General features: G+C 39.3%; 1 protein-coding gene across 2 annotated transcripts in view; it reads left to right on the top strand.

Moving 5' to 3' along the window:
• LOC113154956 (retinoic acid receptor beta) overlaps window positions 1-18,550 on the top strand; it is a 161,177-nt gene extending 142,627 nt beyond the window's left edge. For both annotated transcript variants that reach the window (XM_026349404.1, XM_026349403.1), the window contains 4 exons: window positions 4,199-4,375; window positions 8,113-8,317; window positions 11,076-11,234; window positions 12,180-18,550. In XM_026349404.1, coding sequence (XP_026205189.1) covers window positions 4,199-4,375; window positions 8,113-8,317; window positions 11,076-11,234; window positions 12,180-12,535 — 897 coding nt within the window. In that variant the 3' untranslated portion in view covers window positions 12,536-18,550. The remainder of the gene's footprint in view (window positions 1-4,198; window positions 4,376-8,112; window positions 8,318-11,075; window positions 11,235-12,179) is intronic.
• Window positions 18,551-20,201: the final 1,651 nt, after the last annotated feature.

Below are 20,201 nucleotides of genomic sequence, written 5' to 3'. Positions count from 1 at the left end.
TCATGACAACATTTGTCTATCAGGGGGCACTAACATGACTATTTTTAAACTGTAAAACGCTGTGCCATCTATGTTGGCCAAAGTTATTTAAGAACATATATAAAAGAGACACACATTGATTTTATGTTCTGTATGGAACATAATTGCATTAATTTGTTAGCAACTTGCTTTTAAGTAATAAATGTAGCGCTTCATTTGTTTAAAAAATATAAACATATTAATACACTTATACATTTGCTTCACAAATTGTATCTCTTTCAACTCTTTCTCAACTCTCGCAACTTGGAATGTAATTTTTGGGAGACATTGTTGCCCAGGAACCACCGGCCTGACTAAGCAACCTGAGGACCACTGTAGTTTTGTCGTGTATTTACTGTAACTTAAGGAAAAAAACATACCATGTCCAAATTAAGGAAATAAACCCTTTACTACTTACCACACATTAACACTGTTGTATGTTTGTAATACTGCTGTTTTTGTGGTTTAGCCTAAGCTGAGTCATGGCAATTGGACTTTCTTCTTGTTAGGTCGAAACATTTCACCACTTATCCGTAGCCCCTCTTATCTCATAAAGTGGTTCATTGGATGTGTCCAACCCGGTGCAGGTGTGAATTGGGCCTCATCTTTCAGCATTATACTTTATTACATTCTATTATTATAAGACAGGTTGTGTCTAAGGCCTCCACCTCTGTGAGGGAGTGTTGATTTGCACGCGTAAGGATTCCCTCACACCTCTCTCAAACCACTTGTCTTCTCTGTCCAATATGCGAACCTCATTGTCCTGGAATGAGGGTACACAGCTGATTCAGGTCCTGAGGTGTTATTCCTCATGTGCTGTGCTATCCTCATGTGTAACATCTATTTGGTTTCTCCGATGTACAGCTCAGAGCATTCTTCATTGCACTGGGCCATACACTATATTGCTCATCTTGTGTTTTGGAGTCCAGCCTTTGGGGTGGATGATTCTCTGACTGAGTGTGTTGGTTGGTTTAAAGTAGAGAGGTATGCTGTTTGCAGTTTTCTAATAGTCCTTTTCAGCTTTCCCGAAACCCCAGCCATTTAAGGGATGACCATGTTTTTGCGTTGGACCTGGGACTCTGACTGTTCCCTTGTTCTTTTTCTAGAACAGGATGCTGCCTTGTTGAAGGCCCACTTGGGGTTTCCACAGGTCTTGAAAATTGTCTTCAGATGCCTGTCTTCCTTTTGGGCTTCTGTGGATTTGAGGATGTTTTGCGCATAGGAGCAACTGCGAATATGGTGCTTTATAGCAAAAACTGAATAAAGAGAGAATTGATTTCAGGTTGTTTCATTACACTAACTTAGTTTGGCAAAATGAAATAAAATAAACTGGTAGCTGAGTGTATATTTTACATTAGCGTAGTTACTGTATATTACAATGTATATACATGTTAAAACTTTTTCATGGTGCTAGAATATTTATAATTGTTCCATAGAGCTGCTGTACTGTGTGTGGAACAGCAGTGGTAAAAAAAAGAACTTGCACTTGTCTTGCACAAGTTTTATTCTGTCTAACTAGATGCATTACTGAAACTATTCCTTTAATTCAGTAGCTCATGTTATAGCTAATATAAAAATCAAATCAGCCACTGAAATCAGGCTTTTCTAGTGTCTCACCTACTGTATAAACCATAGAGTCTATGTCTTCTGTACTTCCACTGTGTTACTGTTATTATGTGTCACCTCCTGCACTCCTAAGTGTGTGTTCTGTGTCCTTGCTCCATGTGGAGGTTCAGTCATGTAGAACAGATGGGCTATTCCATGTAAAGCATCAAAAAGTAAAATGATCATCAGATGCTCCCTCCCCACCATCAGCCAGCACACACAGCCTTCCCTAGCTCCACCCAAACAATTCCCCAGCTGCTGTTCATTCTCCTCTCCGTCTGTCTGAATCTGTCCATCATATTATCTCCTGCTCTGATGGCCCTTTGTCTCTCTTCCTTTCCAGGATTCTGGAGGAGCCATAGTCCACAGTTAATAGGAACTTAACATTTTCTTAACCGTTTTAGAATCACCAAATCCCATGTTTTTCCCAAACTGCTCATAACAGTGACACTAAAAAACAAACATGAACATTACTCTGGGTATTAGACTGGTGTCTAATACTGGTCCCTTTTATAGACACAAAAGGGAAAGATGGACAGATAAATTCCAAGTTAAATATGATGCACTAGATGGTGAAGGAAAGTTTGGAGAATTATGAATCAAGCTTATGTCAACTTGAGTCTATTATTATTCCATTCAGTAACTAGCTTAAAACTAAAAAGTTCAGATGGGCTTTACGACCCAAACCCTGCTCATGCAGACGTCTTTCGAAAAACCCAACCCAAACAAAGAGGAATGTGCATTTGCTCAATGATATTTCCAGTGTGCTCTGGTTCTGATGAACAGGCTAAATGAGTCTGGCAAACTGCTGACAGGGTTCCATCTAGGGCCAACTGGTCATACTACATAAACTAAAGACACAACAACAACATGCCAACACTGGCTTAGCCTTAGCTGTGCCCCCAACAGTCCATATCAAATTCAGATTTTACTATATAAATAAGACTGGTGAGCATTAATTTCACGTCTGGCACCCAGTGACTGGACCTGTATTACTGGTCAAATGAGCAGTAGACAGTGTCACACAGGTCCAAAGAGAAACAGACCTTCCAACCTGGAATAAGCCCTTTAAAATTTAATTTAATTAATTTAACTGTAGCACTGCTGCCTGACAAGCTAATAGTTCAACTTAGCATGTTTCTTTATTGTCTGTGGTATAGTGGTCATTTTATTATTTATTCAGTTTAAGCATTGAAGACCAGAGCAGAAACTAAACAACTTTTAGTTTAACTTTTTAATTATTTGTATGTATCTTACGTAATTCACTGTATAAAATCATGACAATTATATATACACAAAACAATGTCCATCATGTGACTCACTGATTTTAGTATTTGTTGAAAATGTTCATTACATCATTCTTCATTTTGCAGATTTTGTGTTGTTGAACAGAAGGAGAAGCACAGGTGTTACACAAGACATTAATGGTGGCTTCATACCTACAGTGGTATCTAATCAGCAATGACAGTGAGCTAACATGAATCAGGACTCTCAATATAAGCTAATAATATAATATAAGGAAATTGGCTTTCATTCAGTTTGTAAATAGAACCTGACTGCAATCCTGAAGAGTTACTCATTTTACCTTACAGGTGGACCCTCTACTCTGCTTATAGTACTTGTTCTCTCACTCTCAGTTATTTAGTGCCTCCACATAAAGTGGATTAGATAACCTGCTAAACTCTGACTTTTTGACCTGTCAGTCTTCTTGTGTTTCTTGCCCTGTCAACCTTTGTTATGGGATTGTTGCCATGTTTCCACATCTTAACTGTCAATATGCTGTAACCCTTACTGATATTTAAAAAAAAAAAAAACGAAACTACAAAAGTAAATCTATGTTGTAGTCAGAGGTCAATGACAGCAGCTGTCATGAGATTTTATCAAAAGCCATAAACCAGCAAACTGAATCTGACTTTAGCTTGCACAGTAATCCCTTGAGCCAGACTCAGATGATTCCTTCTCTCTCCGCTTTCCCCCTCAGTGCTCTCCCATACTAATTTACTCTTTCTTTCCTCTTTCTGGATGCTTAGACCACTTTTTCCTCTTCCTGTACATTGCAATCAGCTGTGTGTCTATTGTTCTGTGGTTTCCACCCATCCCTGCTTCCCTCCAGTGTTTATGTAGGTTCTGGACCGTATAGCTCTATTAATGGCACCCCCAGCTTCAAACCTCTCTGTGCTGCCTGTCACAGCTCTGTTTCTGCATCCCATCATTGCCAAAGCATCCCACTGACACGGTTCTGCTCATTATCGTAAAGCCTGGACACCCGGCTCAGCTCAGCATATTCACAACAATCCTGCCAGTTTTTTTGAGAGCTCAGGTCTCCTGGAGCCTATTTACTGTATGTAAGTGTGACACATATATAGCAGAGTGGAGAAAGTGTGTTGAGGGGATCATTAGCTATAGTCTGTGCAATGATGAAAGTTGCTGCTTCTTTGCCTGACACCTTGTTCTCTGTGTGTGTTTTTGTATATTTGTGTGTGTGTGTGTGTGTGTGTGTGTGTGTGTGTGTGTGTGTGTGTGTGTGTGTGTGTGTGTGTGTGTGTGTGTGTGTGTGTGTGTGTGTGTGTTGCAGAACTCGAGTGCAGACCACCGTGTGAGGCTGGACCTGGGCCTGTGGGACAAGTTCAGCGAGCTGGCCACTAAGTGCATTATCAAGATTGTGGAGTTTGCCAAACGAGTGCCTGGCTTCACGGGGCTGACCATCGCAGATCAGATCACGCTCCTGAAAGCTGCCTGCCTGGACATTTTGGTGCGTGTTAATGCTTTTATTTCGGAGGTATAAACTTGTCATTTAGGAAGTAATACTAATCCTTCTCATATAGAAGTGATACTGACCTCAGCAGAACAGTTTCTGCAATTGAGGAGACACTGACTTCACTCAAAATTAATGGTAATTGTTGCTCTGTAATATAAAGTTGACATTTCTAAACTACCCAGGAGCATCAGATTTTTCTTTATTTTTATCTTTATCATTTACATTCAGTCATCGTTATCCAAAGTGACTTACAAGTAAGGTACAAGGTACAAGGCAAAGGCAGGGTAATGCCTAAGGACCCCTACTGGAGGTAGGCCACAGCCTGCCAATGAATGCCACTGTTACCTTCCAAAATAATTATCAAATGTGTTATCTAATCTAATCTCTGGATCAGCTAAAATTGACTTTTGCAGTTCAACTTATAGTTTAAATGTTTATTCATTATTTTCCTAAACTAAATTTGTGCCAGTACAGGAAGTCAGGACTCACAGTGAGTATTTGGTGCTTTTAATTATTTTCAGTTAATCAGAATCCACAAATCCACATGTTGCTGTAACTAACAAGATCTTGACCTATTTTTTTACATTTGCATTGCACAGTATTCCAGTTCGAGCCACTTTCCTACCTTTTCATGTCTGTTATACTGTGTCATACTGTGATCTATTTTCTCTTTACCAGAGTTACTGCAAGATCCACACTGTTATAGTGACATAACATAGGTTCTGTACACACAAAACATTTTTGCAATCTTTTTGGTATGGCTGACTTTTGTATTCAGTAGTCGAACATTCTGCATTACTGATGCTGTTTGTACTTCATAAAGCATGGGTGCGGCAGTAATGCCTGCAGAGTGTATTGGCTGCCCACAGCTGAATGTTTGTTTGTATTTAGAAGTTTTTAAGTGGAGAGATGTTCTGTAACCTACTAAGGCCACAGTAATGAGATGGAAAAGGGCAAATGACTGTCTCTTCTCCTGTGTCTCTCACACATGCTTGGATGTTGATGTGATGTCTGGATGAGAGGGGGGAGTAAGAGCTAGACAATTAGCATTCATTATTCAGAGGAATAGGGTGGAAGAAAGAGTGGAAAGAAAGTGATGACAAGCTTGTTTGTATCATATGGTCGTAGTTTGTGACCTGGACTATAATTCAGGGTTTAATTCTCAGTTCTAGTTATATTAAAAGAAGATGCATTATGTAGTTTTAGTGTTTGATAGTAAGTCCTTACCTTTTTATTTAAAAACCTTTATGTCCAATGTGCCAATAATTAAACTTTATATTTAACTCTTCCTTCATAGGGACAGTGATTTAAATAAGAGCTAAACATGGCCAAACAAAAACAGCTTACCACACGCCACTCCATACTGGTCTCAACGAAGAAAGGTCTGAGTCAGCTTACCTCATAGGCAAAGTTGCCAAGAGGAACCTATTAAGGTTGGTAAATCAGAAGAAGGGTTGCAGTGGGCCACGATGCCCAAATAGTGGACCACGGATGACTGGAACCAAGGCTTGTGGACTGGATCCACAACACATAGCACAGTATTTTCAGACACTTTTAGATACCTAACACTTTAACTGATTGGCAATGTCTTCATTCGCACTTCATGCAGCAAGATAATGACCCCAAGTGGTATAGTTTTGCATCCTTCCAGGATGAGTAAGAATTATTGGGAGAAGGAAATCACACCTGAATATCTGCAAAAACTGATCAGTAGAAGGCCACAGATTTGATCTCTATTGCTGCAAAGGGCAGGAATAATTTTTTTATGAAAGTGAAGTTTAAGATTTAAATTTGATTTCAACATAATTCTGTGGTTAGACATCCCTAAAAATGAATTGTTGTTATTTTTGTTTGGTTTGTGATCCATTTACAACACTTTCAATAAATAAAACCAAAAAACATTAGAAAGCCAACTTTGGATAGGATTATACTAACCATGGTATACTGGTCCCGCAGTCTAAAGGAGTAGTTTGACATTTCTATAATATGGATTTTCAGCTATAGAAAATCATGCAAGACAATAGACACAAACTAGTATTCAAGTACTTGCCTAAAAAAGTACTCCACTACAAGCAGAAGTACCACTTGAAATTCTCTACTCAAGTTGAAGCACTAAGAGCATGCTAATTTACTTTTAATATTGAAGTACAAGTACTCCACTAAGAAACCGATTTTTCTAGGCATCAATATAAGAATTTGTTTAATTTGTTTAATTTCTTTTATTAACAAATGTGCATTATCACCAGATGGATAGAACTTCCAGTAGATTTGACATAACTTGGAACCCTGGTTGTACTGATTACTACTTATGTCTAAAGTTTTAGAAATAAATAACACTAGGTTAATATTAATTGTAATTAGGACTTATATACTTATAAAAAAGAAAAATCGTTAAAAAAAAAGTGTATACAAGCATACATAGGATATTAATTATTCATTAATTGGAACTTGTAAACAGTTTCTAAAGAAACTGGGTTTCGCTCTTTAGCCTGTGTCCTTAAAATCAAATGACAGACAAGATGATCTGCATTTTGGTGAAGGGTTCTATGATTAATGCATGAAGATGCATATTAATGTGAGGTGTAAATGCAAAGTAGTTAAATTCCATCCAAACAAATCCTGGATAAATGAGAGCTGATGAAAATGGGGAATAGCTATTGAGCATGTGTAGCTTTGCCGTTTCTGTGGCAGCATCACATTTATACATGGACTTTGGGGTTTGTATTGAATAAGTTGTACTTGTCAGATGTGACAAAACAGTGAACTCCAAGGGACACAGAGGTGAGGAGTTGAAGGCTTGCTGCAATGACTTTTTTGGCTCTCACTCACCCATCAACATCCGCTCGCCAGCACATTTCTGTGGTGAAGGGCGTAGATAATGTGCACAAGGGGGGAGTGTCAGAGGAAAGATCAAACACTGTGTGTATATGTGTATACTGAATGCATGTGTGTATGTGTGTTTGTGTCTAAGCACAGGCTTGGCCAGCCGGTGTGAGTCACCGCCAGTAACCATGTTTTATTCTGTTTCATGTTGCAGACATGCTTGCCACTCACTGTCAGAGCTGGCCCACTCAAATAGCTTCAAAGGCTACTGTAGGCTTCACATCCACTGACAGTTGCTTTATTATGTGTATACACACACACAGACGCACACAGTGCTGCAGGAAGACCCAAAGGTTTCTCTTTGTCAGTGTGGAAGGTCATTGTTTTAGTTATACTCATTGTCTCTGTGATTTTATTTGTGGCCACATGGGGGCAGCAAAACAAGTTAAAAGCAGCATATTACACTCTTGCCCTAAATATGTCTTACATCCAACATGTTAGTGAGTGATTGCCTTGTTCTCCATCACACAGACACAGAGAAACATTAGTTGGAGACCTGTCTTTGGCCATTTGACACGTTCAGTAGTAGCTCTTTTTAACTTGGCTTTACTCTACACAAAGTGCCCTGCTGGCTATTGACTTGTTAATTGTAACAAGAGAGAACTGGTTGCCTACAGCTGTTTAATAGTGGACAGGTAGTTTGTGTTTGGTTTATCACAATCATGAAAAAGCTAAATAAAGAAAATAAAGAGCTAAAAATGGCGCTAAAAACTGTTTGTGATTGTGAAGTGAATGTAGTCAAAATTCTAAAAATAGTCAGATACGGCTAACAGGTGAGTGAGGTGATATAATTTAGATGAACTGACCACTAAATCTGAGCCTGTTTCTGCCTTTCTTCCCCCCGGCAGATCCTGCGTATCTGTACGAGGTACACCCCCGACCAGGACACCATGACCTTTTCGGACGGACTGACCCTCAATCGAACGCAGATGCACAACGCTGGCTTCGGCCCACTCACCGACTTGGTGTTCACTTTTGCCAACCAGCTGCTGCCTATCGAGATGGACGACACAGAGACAGGACTCCTCAGCGCCATCTGTCTTATCTCCGGAGGTGAGAGAACCAGGGCAAGGCATGGGGTCAGTAGCAAGGTGAACTGAGGCAACTCAACTAACTCAAACTAACTTGTGATAAAGTTAATGTAACGTGCTGGTCTAAAACCAAACACAAAACAAAACATTATCATAGCATATAAACTGTACTTTATATGAACTATATAATGATTTTAACTTCTCTATTTTGTTACATTTTAATACCTAACTAAAGGCAGATGAAGTCACCTTAGTATCAGTGCTTAGATTTAGCATGCACACAAGTGTCATCTTCGACTACATCAAAAGAAATGAATAAACTAATCTACTTTACATTGAACCATGCTTGACTACTCCCCATTCAACATAGTGAGGCTGTATCGATTTCCCCAGTTAAATATTGAGGGGAGCTGCAGTCCAGTTTGGGAAGAAAGTAAGCCAGTCTCCACAGTAGTCTAAAACCAGGTCAACCACAGGTTGCTCCCAGTGAGGCAGCAGCATTCTGTCTGCCAAACATGAGAAGTAGAGAGGACCAAGAGGAAAGAGGGATGATGTACACGTATGTCACAGAAGCGTCAGTTAGCTGAGTGGAATGTTTGAGCTGCCATCCCAGAGGCATTGAACCTGCCTTACTTGTTTTTCACCAATATACATGAGGCATGACTAACTCCCACATTCCAGGCTACACACACATTAACACACACACACACACACACACACACACACACACACACATACACACACACACACACACACACACACACACACACACACACACACACACACACACATACAGTTTTACTGTATGTCCCCCAAAATGCACATAGCTAATTATCACTATACTTTGCCTGCTCTACCTGTTATTATCATCTCTATTCTCTTCTCCACTGCCATCATTAAGCAATATATATTAATATACTCAATCCCCAGAGCCTTTGCAAATGTTACATGCTCTTGCATAAGACATAGCATAGACACCTCTGTTTATATCTGTAACTATGCACCTAGACTGCTGGTCCTGCTCTAGATTTCAGTGCACACACTGCCACCCTAAGGGCTAATGACTGAAGTGTGTTCCTCCACAAACATGAAGAGGAAAGTAATACTCAGTGGGTCAAAATAAATAAAATATCATTATACTGATATAAAACATTATTAAACATATGCAGTTAACAGTTATTTTGTTTCTGTTTTTTTATATGCTGATAATTTTTCAATTTATTGATATATGAGTCTGCACTGATGAGCCAAAACATGATTATCACCCACACATAAAGTGAATAATAATAGTTTTCTTACAGAAATGGTGGATATCACTTAGCTTCATGCTGAGCATGCATGACGAGGGTCAAGAAATTGTAACTATGGCTGATTTGATATTAATTTTAACTCCATCTATTCATTTTCTGGTGCTTATCAGGGTCAGGTTTTGGTGACAGCCAGCGAAGGTGTCAGTCTAGATGTTCCCCTTTAGCTAAACATTAATACAGTATTTTTATTATACACTATTATACACATATTATTATAAGTTTGAACTCATGTTAGCTATTTAGCAGCTAAGATTTGTAGTCAGTGAAGACAGACAAATATTAACCTGCAACAATTAGTATCCTCAGTTTCTAAATTATTAAAATGTGTAATTAGAATTAAATAATATTTTTTTATAATTAAAAAAAAGTGTAATTTATATTAAATAATAAAATAAATAAATAAATAATTGAATGAATGAATTAAAACAAAAGGTGATGTAACACAGTGGTAAACATGTCTCTCAGCTTTTTTGAGCAATCATTTCACTTCAGTTTTATATGTATAGCACCAAGCTATAACAAAAGTCAACTTAAGGCGCTTTACAGTGCAAGGTTTAAGACCTTACAGAGTATAATTGTATAAGGAATGATATAGAACACCCAACAATCCCATCTGAGCAGGCATTAGGCAACAGTGGAGAGGAAAGACTCATGGTGGGCGGCCATCTGCTTCGACCGGTTGGGGTGAGTGGAAAGAGGAGAGAGAAAAGAACAGCAGGCAACAAAAAAGAACAACAAGCAGCAAAAACATTGGGCAGGTCAACTAGATTCTGGAGATATACAGCTCCAAGGTCGAGGATACTTGCAGAATAGTACAGAGGTAGACAGAGAGGAGGAAGCACAACTACAGGAGAGAGTAGATACAAGGTTAATGTCAAGCAATGGTGGCAATGAATAGAGGAGAGGAGAGGAAAGAAGAGAGGAGCTCAATGTATCAGTAGAGGTCCCCCAGCAGACCAGAGAAGGTTCAGAGTCACTTGAGCCATCTCTAACTATGAACTTTATAAAAAACTAAACTTTTAAGCTTAGTCTTAAAAGCAAAGAGGGTGTCTGCTTTCCGCCCCCTTTTGAATTAACTGGAGTCTTTCAGCAAATAACCCAAATCAGCAAATTCCAACAATCACCATGTGCAGAGAAATGCTGACTGGACAGATACATCAGACACTCTGGCTCATATTATGTTTTTAGTTGTTGCTTTCCTGCTGTTTGAAACTTTAAATCCTCACTGTTATCAGAACCTCTCACTACTGGTAAAATTCCAATTATTTTTTTTGTAATTGGAACCATCACTGCGATCTCTCCTCTGCAGCGAATGAGTTATCAAACCAGGCGTTACTCTGTGATATGTGTATAAGTCTTCAGCGTGTCTACATCAGATAAAGCAAAGACATGGATTTGTCTTTGTTTAGTCTCACGTCTGACATAATTTGCATGTGTGTATCTGTGTCTGTGTTTATTTGTGTGTATCAGACCGTCAGGACCTAGAGGAGCCATCTAAGGTGGATCAGCTTCAGGAGCCACTCCTGGAAGCTCTGAAAATCTATGTGAGAAAGCGTCGACCCAGCAAACCACACATGTTCCCCAAAACCCTGATGAAGATCACAGATCTGCGTAGCATCAGTGCTAAAGGTGAGAAGACTATCTGCTAAAAAAAGATCGGTCTGCCCACTTGTCAGTGACTGGTAATTTTCAAACATATGGAGCCAAATACTGGAGTCACACGTGTAGCTGAATTTATAGTCAACAGCAGGAGTAGCCAGTAGCCGTGGTCCTCAAGGGCCACTGTCCGGCTTATTTACCAACTATCCTTGTTCTACCCACTGGCAATGACCTGGATCAGGTGTGTTCAGCCAATCAGAAACTGGAAGTGCAGGGCTGCTTGGAAAACAAGCAGAACAATGGCCCTTGAAAATCAGGATTGGCTACCCCTGGTCAATAGCATCGTTATTTTTTTTTTGTTAGTGAGGTGCTACATGAAGAGAGAGTAAAATTGAACACACGAATAAAGTGAGAAAAGTTACAAAAATGATCAGATGCAATAGGACAAGGGACACATGGTGCAAGCACTCCTCAAGCTCGACTTTACCTTCTCTGTACTGTCTGTCTCTATGATTAGTGTCTGTTAGTAACTTTTAATGCACATCCTGGACTGGCTCATGGTGCTTAGTTCCACAGACCTCAGTCCTTTTTTTAATATTTATTTACACATGAGGTCTGTCATCATATTGACATTCCTCAGTAATGTCTAAAACCAGCAATGAAACCTCTCTCTGGGCTGAAAACGTCTTCACACAGGAGATACAGAACATTGCTGTCTGTTAACATCCCGACATTAGTCAGTCTTAAGTTAACCTAACTGCATGACATGGGATTGTGAGGAGAAACAGGTAGAGAGAACATGCAAACAGGAAGTGTCCAACCCAACAAGCTCAAAAGCTCCTTAGTATGAGGCTTGCGACAAAAACATCATGGATTTTACTCAGTTTTAACGGAGGTAGCTAGTTAGATAAAATGTGTCTTAGGATTTCTTTGTAGATTAGAGAAGTTAAAACATAATTCTGTTTTTTTCTTCAGGAGCAGAGCGGGTCATCTCTCTGAAGATGGAGATCCCGGGATCCATGCCTCCACTCATCCAGGAGATGCTGGAAAACTCAGAGGGCCAAGACAGTCAGACCAGCAGCAGCAGCAGCAGCAGCAGCAGTAGCAGCAGCAGCAGCAGCAGCAGCAGCAGCAGCAGCAGCAAGAGCAGTAAGAGCAGCAGCAGCAGCAATAGCAGTAGCAGCAGCAGCAGCAGCAGCAGCACTTCAGCCGAGGCAGGGGCCAGTCCCAGCAGCAAGGGCAGCCTCAATGAGGAGGCCGCCGCTCTGGAGTCGCCACAGTCGTTGGACACCGAGGTTCCTAAGGTTACACCGCCCAGCAACAAGCCCTAAGAGGCACCCATCGGTGTGCCCAAAGGTGCCTCCGAGACTTTTCTCTGAATTTTCTTTGCACAAAAAAAGAATGGCAGGGCAAGGCGCCAACGCCCTATAATCCCTCTACACCGACACTTGGTATTCAGTTTCTCTTTCTCTCCCTTTCCCCCATAATTCCCTCCCTAAAAAGAAAACGTCAACACGGAGGCCTCAAAGGATCATTGCTCTGTGTATAATTCTGAATTGAGCTGTTAATTGATTTGGTGTCTCTGGGACTGTGACAGGAAGGGTGTGGCCCTCACAGACCACCAGAGATGATACTCCTCAGGTCTCCTGTGTAACTTCTACTCTGCATGACAGGAGTTATATAAGTGGTTTAATTTCTCTTTCTCTCTCTCTTACCCTGTCTTTATCTCTTTTCATCTCTTGTATCTTTGGCATATGTACATTGTACATACCATTCTATAGCTAGATCTCTGTTTCTATGATGACTTTTGTGGTGCTTTTTCCATTGTCTTAAAAATTATCTTTGAGGCGATACATTAAGGTTTAAATCAGGACTAATTGTAAGTCCTTCAAAAGGTTATCTAGAATGTTATTGCATATAGACATTATCGAAGTCTAATATTTTATATTTGTTCCTATATTTAAAACCGTTTGTCTTTTAAAACATGTATTGGTTCATGTCTTTACATGAATGAGTGCACATCCACGCCGCCAGAATGCAAAGTTTCTCTCCGTATCAACAGCCGAGTCTGTATAGCTGTTTCCTCAATGGAGAGAAGCACAACAGCAGAAGCCTTTGATACACACTTATTCAGATAGACCACATCTGCTTATCTTTTCAATTTCAACATGAACCAGCAAGAGCCAGTGTACCACACTTATTTTCTAAACAACCAGTCTACAAAATTAACCTATTTGGTCACTGTGTGCAAAGTATGCTGTAAGTAAATCAGATTACTTCACATCCTGAGTAAATTAGGTTGTTAGTGGATGTCAAGAGATTTTCCTGCATCAGGCTGTGATCAGGCATTTTTTAAATTCAGCTTTAGTGTCATCATCCAGTCAGTTAAGATGTTTCAAGTCTCAAACCCTTCCCCCTAAAAGAAAACCTGCTTTCCTAAGGTACAGTATCATGGTCACTCAGTTCTATGAGGAAGATGTCTAATGTTACACTACTCGCCAACATGGTTTCCTTATCCAATTGAAAAGGTCCAAGAAATGTTTCTTTGTCTGGGAAACTAATTTATCAGACAATACATGTTTAGTGTTGGTGCAACAATGAAAATTAGATGAAAACAGACTCCCTCTTCTTTGTTTGCTACAGGCAAGTTGCTGTGGTCCCAGTAAGCAGACAACAATCATCTTTTCTACCTTGGTTCAAATGGAGTCTATCTCCCTGGAGTCAAGTAGAAAGGGATAATGGCAAACAGTACAACATAACAGCAGCACATTGAGAAGAAGTTCATCAAGTCAATAAACTGTAATTTCATCATTTCTTCATTTTGGTTATACACAGTGTGGATGATATTTTGTTTAACGTTACTTAGAACAAGTAGGACTGTAGCAGCAGCACTTTAGTGCCAGTGTGGGTCTTATTTCAGTAGTTTTGGTGGTTGTTCATGTTGGTTATTCTCACATTGTACCAGAGTAATTGCTGACATTAGGCTTTAACCAAGCCAGCAGTTTAACAAAATAATTACAACTTGTGAAACTGTGGGAAGTGAAACTTGAACACGAGGTAGACCCAGGACACGCTGGAGAGATTATATATCTCATCTGACCTGGGAATGTCTCGGGATCCTGCAAGAGGAGCTAGAGAACAGGTTGGTGAGATGAGAGTGTACTACCTTGCTGAATGTTCTGCCACTGCAACCTGGTTTTAGATCAGTGTCAAAAGATGGGATGGATGGGCGTAGTCAAGAATTGGCGCTTTAATACTATTCTGCCTGCTACTGGATGTGCTGGTTATGATGTACTGATTTCGGGAACTGCTCAAATTGGTTGAAAAAGAACAAGCAACACTCCCTGCTTGATGGTCTGACCACTTATGTTTCTTACCCTGTTGGACCTGTTTTTATCAATGTTGCAGTGTTCCAAGACCTCACTTTGGTGATTACAAGGAAAGCATCAAAACCAGGAGAAGGAGAAATCAAGGTCAATAACTACAACACTATGATCCATGTTGTAATAGTTTTCCTTCAACGCATTTGTTGTATGTGCCCTAAAATGATATCTTCCTCTGTTAACTAGCAGCCTATGCCCTCTTTTCTGATCACAGCCTATAGGTGCTTTGACAAAAATGGCCTGAGTTTCAGGGTAATGAGTGTGTATCTATCACAACATGTACTACCAACCAGGCTCTGCAAATGCACATGGGCTCTGTTATGGCCTTATGAGCAGAGCTCCTCAACCCACTTTTCCCTACCTTTACAGAAGTGTCTTCTTTGAACTGGTCAAATGCGGGGGCAATACAATCCTTAAAACACACCGATGATTGAGCCATGTGGGAAGATTGTAAACTAATGAAGAAAGCACACGGTGGGGTTGGGTCCATGAATCCACTCCAAACGTTTGTCTTGCTCTTTAGACTTGACAATATAAAGTACATTTAATGATACAAAAGGAGACGCCAGATGACCCTTCACCACCCTGATCTGACCTCAGTTGAACTAATCTAATTGATGAGAAAGTAGGCAGATGAGTCCTGGTGAAATTAAAAGATGATTCTATAAAGCTGTTTCTCTCCCCAGGTGAGAAGCAGCTTTATAGATACTAATACTGATACTGAGCTTTACATGATACTGAACAATAAGAAACAAACTCCATGAATATATTAGATATTATATGCACTCTACATGTGGAACCTTTTTAATTTAGCTGTAGTACTGACAGCTAACGGGAGGCCGTTTGGAAGTTAAACAAACAGTAGACGTCAGATAGTAATATCAAACATGATATTTAAACTGCTATGCTTCATAATTATAATCATAATTAATTATTATTACTTCTTTTCAGTAATGGTGTTGTAAGTAGGTCTGGATGACTACAGGTTATAAATGGACAGGATTTGATTTAAAAATTGGAATGGAATTGGATGGAATAAGAAGTTCATATTGGCCTATTTAGGCCTCAACAGATCATATGTGACCTTGGAAACATGACTTGACACAGCAATTTCATTAAAGGTATATCAAGAATATCACACTATCTTCTTCAGTTCATTAATTGTCATGTAACTAGGTTTGTTTGCCATGATTTTAAGCACATGTAGCACTTCTCATCCATGTGGACTGAAAGGAGTAGTTCTACATTTTGGAAAATGCACTTATTTGCTAGAGTTAGGAGGAGGGCTTTACTTAGTGTAATGAGTAAATGAAGCTAACATGACTTGAATATGGAAACATCATCATCAAGTTGTGTAATCAAAATTTATTAGGGTAAAAAAAAAAATTCAACTTAAGGGCCTCTCTCTATATCCAGAGCCTCCAAAACTATAATATGGTATTAATCCAATGGGCTGACTCCAAAATCCCTTCCATATTGCACTACATTTACCTTTCACAATTTTACTGCAGCACGTAAATTCTCTGCTAAATCACAAAATAGCAAAATGTTATATAAAAATCTGCATAACTCTAAATGGGCTGGGATTTTACACATAGATGTTCAAACATTTGAAGTGAGTACATTTAGGACGTCTTGCTTCAAAATTAAGTTTCCAAATCAAGCTTAACGTTGGCACCTCTTTTTTGGCCCAGATCTATTCCCATACATATTGTCCTAAATAAATCACAAGGCTTGCTGAGATGTTCCTTTGGGGTCAGTGAAGGGTTCTGGGTCTCAGCAGCTCTCAGTAATAAAAACCCATCCTGCATCCCATCCCTGCTCAAAAATACATATCATAAGGGAAACCAGAGCTCAATCAGTTCTTTTGTTTTAACGTGTTTGAATGTGAATAATGTGATGGAGTCTGTCAAAAGAATGATATGCAGTGTTATGGAATACTTACTTGTATCTCAATGTAACATAGGAAATGCTTTCCCTTGGTTCTCTTTATGTCTTGCTCTCCTGGTGAGAGATTAAGGGAGGCACCTTTGTGTTTTCCTTCCTTTTTTGTTTTTCTTGTTGTTTTTTTGAAGCTGGAAAACCTTCACAGCCGAAGAATGTCCACATCCACCCCTGAAGCGTCGGGCCAGCCCTCAGGTGCCTGGATGCGACAGAGACTATTATCTGTTCCTTTAGGAAACAGCTTGACAATGCTGAATTATTCTTGTTTGTTTCTGTTGAATGTTGTACCGACGTAACTGTAATACTCTACTATCTAGCTCACTGCAGAAATGTTATATAAATGGTGTGTGCTTTGACTTCCAATTGGCAGCTCAATAGAAAAAAAGAAAAAAAACACAAAAAATACTCTGTTATTTGTCCTTGGGAACATCAGTTCACAAGCGTAAAAAAAAAGGAGGAAAAACAGAATGTTGGTGGACTGATTTTGGCAACAAGGTTGCACTTTACATAACACATCTATAGTTGGGACAGAAAGAGAAGCTCATGATTGGACGGTATTGACGACCAAGCCACCTCAGCACCAGATATCACTGATTTGTTCTGTTCCATGTCAAACAACAGAGCTGTTCACCCCCTTCTTTAGCCAATCCGCTGTCATCAATCAATCAAACCCAATCAAACGACAGCTGTTTGGTTAACAGGTCAACTAGGAGCTGACCGATATGGGGCTTTAAAAAAAACAATAGGCCCAGATATAATCACATAAAGTTGACATCTCATAATTATGAGTTACTCTTAATTTTGACCATTGCTTTTTTCATAATGACAAACCTTTCCTCTTTATTAGTTCTTCTATTGGTGAAAATAGGCTTCCATAATATTTTTATATTACCGGTAATACTAATGTGAAAGGTGTGTAAAGAAAAACACACAGCACAGAGAATTATCACCCAACTTGTTTTAGCACTTTTAGTTTAGTCTCACTAGTCTCATTATTCTCAGTGGACATCACCCTGGTTCCCTTGATAAAGTAACAGAATCTCATTTTCTATTGCAGATTTTTGTTGAAAATGAAAATAACAGGCATGATGACCTCTATAGGATCATTTACCCTCTTGTCCACTCCCACCTTTTTAAGACAAGTTGGGTATTTACAATGTATATTGTAGAATAAAACCTGATAATCTCTTGACCTGCTGTTAACAACCAACCTCTTTTCAGGCATCTAACGAAAAACCTGCTGAACTAAAAGAACTAAAAGTGCTAAAAAGCTAACTCGTTTCTAACTGCTAATGGATTCATTCACACAGAGCTCTATTGTTAGCATTTGGTCAGTCATTGAAATGAATACAAAATATAAGAGTGATAAAAATCTATATGAGAGGTTCTGTGAGCTTAAAGTTGAATTGTCCCTTTGCCTGAATGTTACTAGTCCTTTACCATTTAGTTTTCAGGACACTTTCAGAGAGCTGACTGAACTATAGCTACTGTAGTACTGGATCTTCATTGCTTTGCAGCTTCTCTCACTTTAATGTAGGTGCTTTCTCTAAGTATCAGTGATTACCAATGACTGACATGAAAAGTTTCTCCTACCCATAAACATAGTTACTAACACAGGATTAAAGTACTGGCTACTAGGCTAATAGATACCCAAAAACAAAGCAGCAGAGTTACAGAAACTCTAAATGAGCCCCACATATCGGTCTAACCCTAGATGAAACTCCTTAACTTTGAGCCAGAAAAAAATGACTATCAATCATTACCAATGGCTCTGTTGTTGTCCATCCTGAAACTCCACAATACGCTCTCCATCGATGTCAGAGAACCTCACCACCAATCATATGCAGTGTTGTACAGTCATGTTAATATAAGACATGATGGTCACATCTTACTGGGCATGAGGATCAAAGGGATGGGGGGCACCTCAGTGCTCCGTTCTGTTTCTGCTCTCCATTTTAAATATTGTCTTTGTTTGTACTCTAACATATGCTTTTTATGTTCATATACTGTTTAACTTTACCATGATCTGTCCTGGCAAAGTAATAAAATATATTTATTTTAAAATACTAGTGTGTGCATCCCTAACTTCAACTGTAAACCCGAGCAACCATATTAGACTGTGTAGTTTATATTGAAGTACATAGTAATTGAACTATAGTAACAGTTTAAGATGAGCATCTGTAAAAGGTTTGAGCAGCCCTCCACTTTGTGCCACGTAGCCATAGTCAGGTTGCATTAGCAGCAGGATAAGGTAGTGCAGACAACCCTCTTCCCACGTTTTCTAGCTCTTCCTGGGGGATCCTGAGGCACATGAGCTATATACATATAAACTCCCCAAGCATTGTCTGAGTGTATCTCATTGACCAGGGCGCATCCTGATAAGAGCAGCAGCTCTACTGTGAGCTCCTTCCAGATTTTCAAACACCTCACACTCCAAGACATCTAATGAAAAACTCCTTCCAGAAACCCACTGACTTGGGAACTGACCTCAGGTAAGCATAGGGGGAGCTCAACAAATATAACAACAATTACTGTAAATCGAAATGTAACAGACCACTGTAGCAAAACATATTAGCCAACATCAAAATACGCTCATGAGTATTTATACATTTTCCTCAATTCACCATTTTTAATACATAATGATCTATTGCAGGGATGCCTTTCTGTATGGAGTTTGCATGTTCTCCCTGTGTCTGCGTGGGCTCTCTAAATTGCCCATAGGTGTGGATGTTTGTCTGTCACTATGTGTCAGTCCTGTGATAAACTGACAGCCTGTTCAGGATGTACTCTGCCTCTCACCCAATGACAGCTGGAATAGGCTCCAGCACTCCCATGACCCTTATGAGGAGGACAAGGGGTTAGGATAATGGATGGATGATCTACTGCAGCTCTGTTCTACCTAACTCCAGCTTAGCAGCACCCAGCCTCTCACTGCTGAGAGGACCTAATCACACAAACCTGTCTTTATTCTCCTTGATGGTGCAGCTGATCACCTTCACAGAAGCAGCAAAACAAACCAAACATCGCTTTTTCTTTTTTACACAGGAGTATTACTATTTTATGTTAATCTCACTTTTACTTCACTACATACATTTTTATACCATTAGTTACTAAAATGCTGGTGTGTCATTTACAGATTAACCTCCTGTCACTATACAGTATAAATTGGATTAAAATCAGCTCCACCTTTACCGACTGTAGATAACAACATGTTTCTCTGAATTTTTACCTCTGAGACTGTGCCAAACAAATCTAAACTTCTACATAAATGTTATTAACAGCATCTAACACAACATTGTTTAAAGTACACAGTTTCCTTAGTAGGGTACTCTAATATTAAAAAATGTAGTAAAGTATTTTTCGACACAAGTACTTGCACTTTTACTTGAGTATTGAATTTGTGCTCTTCAGCGCAGTGGTTCGATATGTCTTCCTGCTGATGGTGCCTGTCAATCTTAAATTCTCTTTTACCCTCACATGTTTGCAAGAGCTCAAGACACTCACTCCTAACCTAAAAGGAACAAATCATATATTAAGTGTAAGAAGATTGTAGGATAACACATTCCTAGACTCATGGGATGTGGTAAAATGTTAGAGTAAAACAATATTCTTAAATTATGAAAAAATCTGCAAGTAGTAGTACTTTGTATTCACATATACTATAGACATA

Source organism: Anabas testudineus, chromosome 11 (genome assembly GCF_900324465.2).
Source record: "Anabas testudineus chromosome 11, fAnaTes1.2, whole genome shotgun sequence".
Lineage (NCBI taxonomy): Eukaryota > Metazoa > Chordata > Actinopteri > Anabantiformes > Anabantidae > Anabas > Anabas testudineus.
Note: the sequence above shows the minus strand (reverse complement) of the source record. Positions and strands in the feature narration are given on the sequence as shown.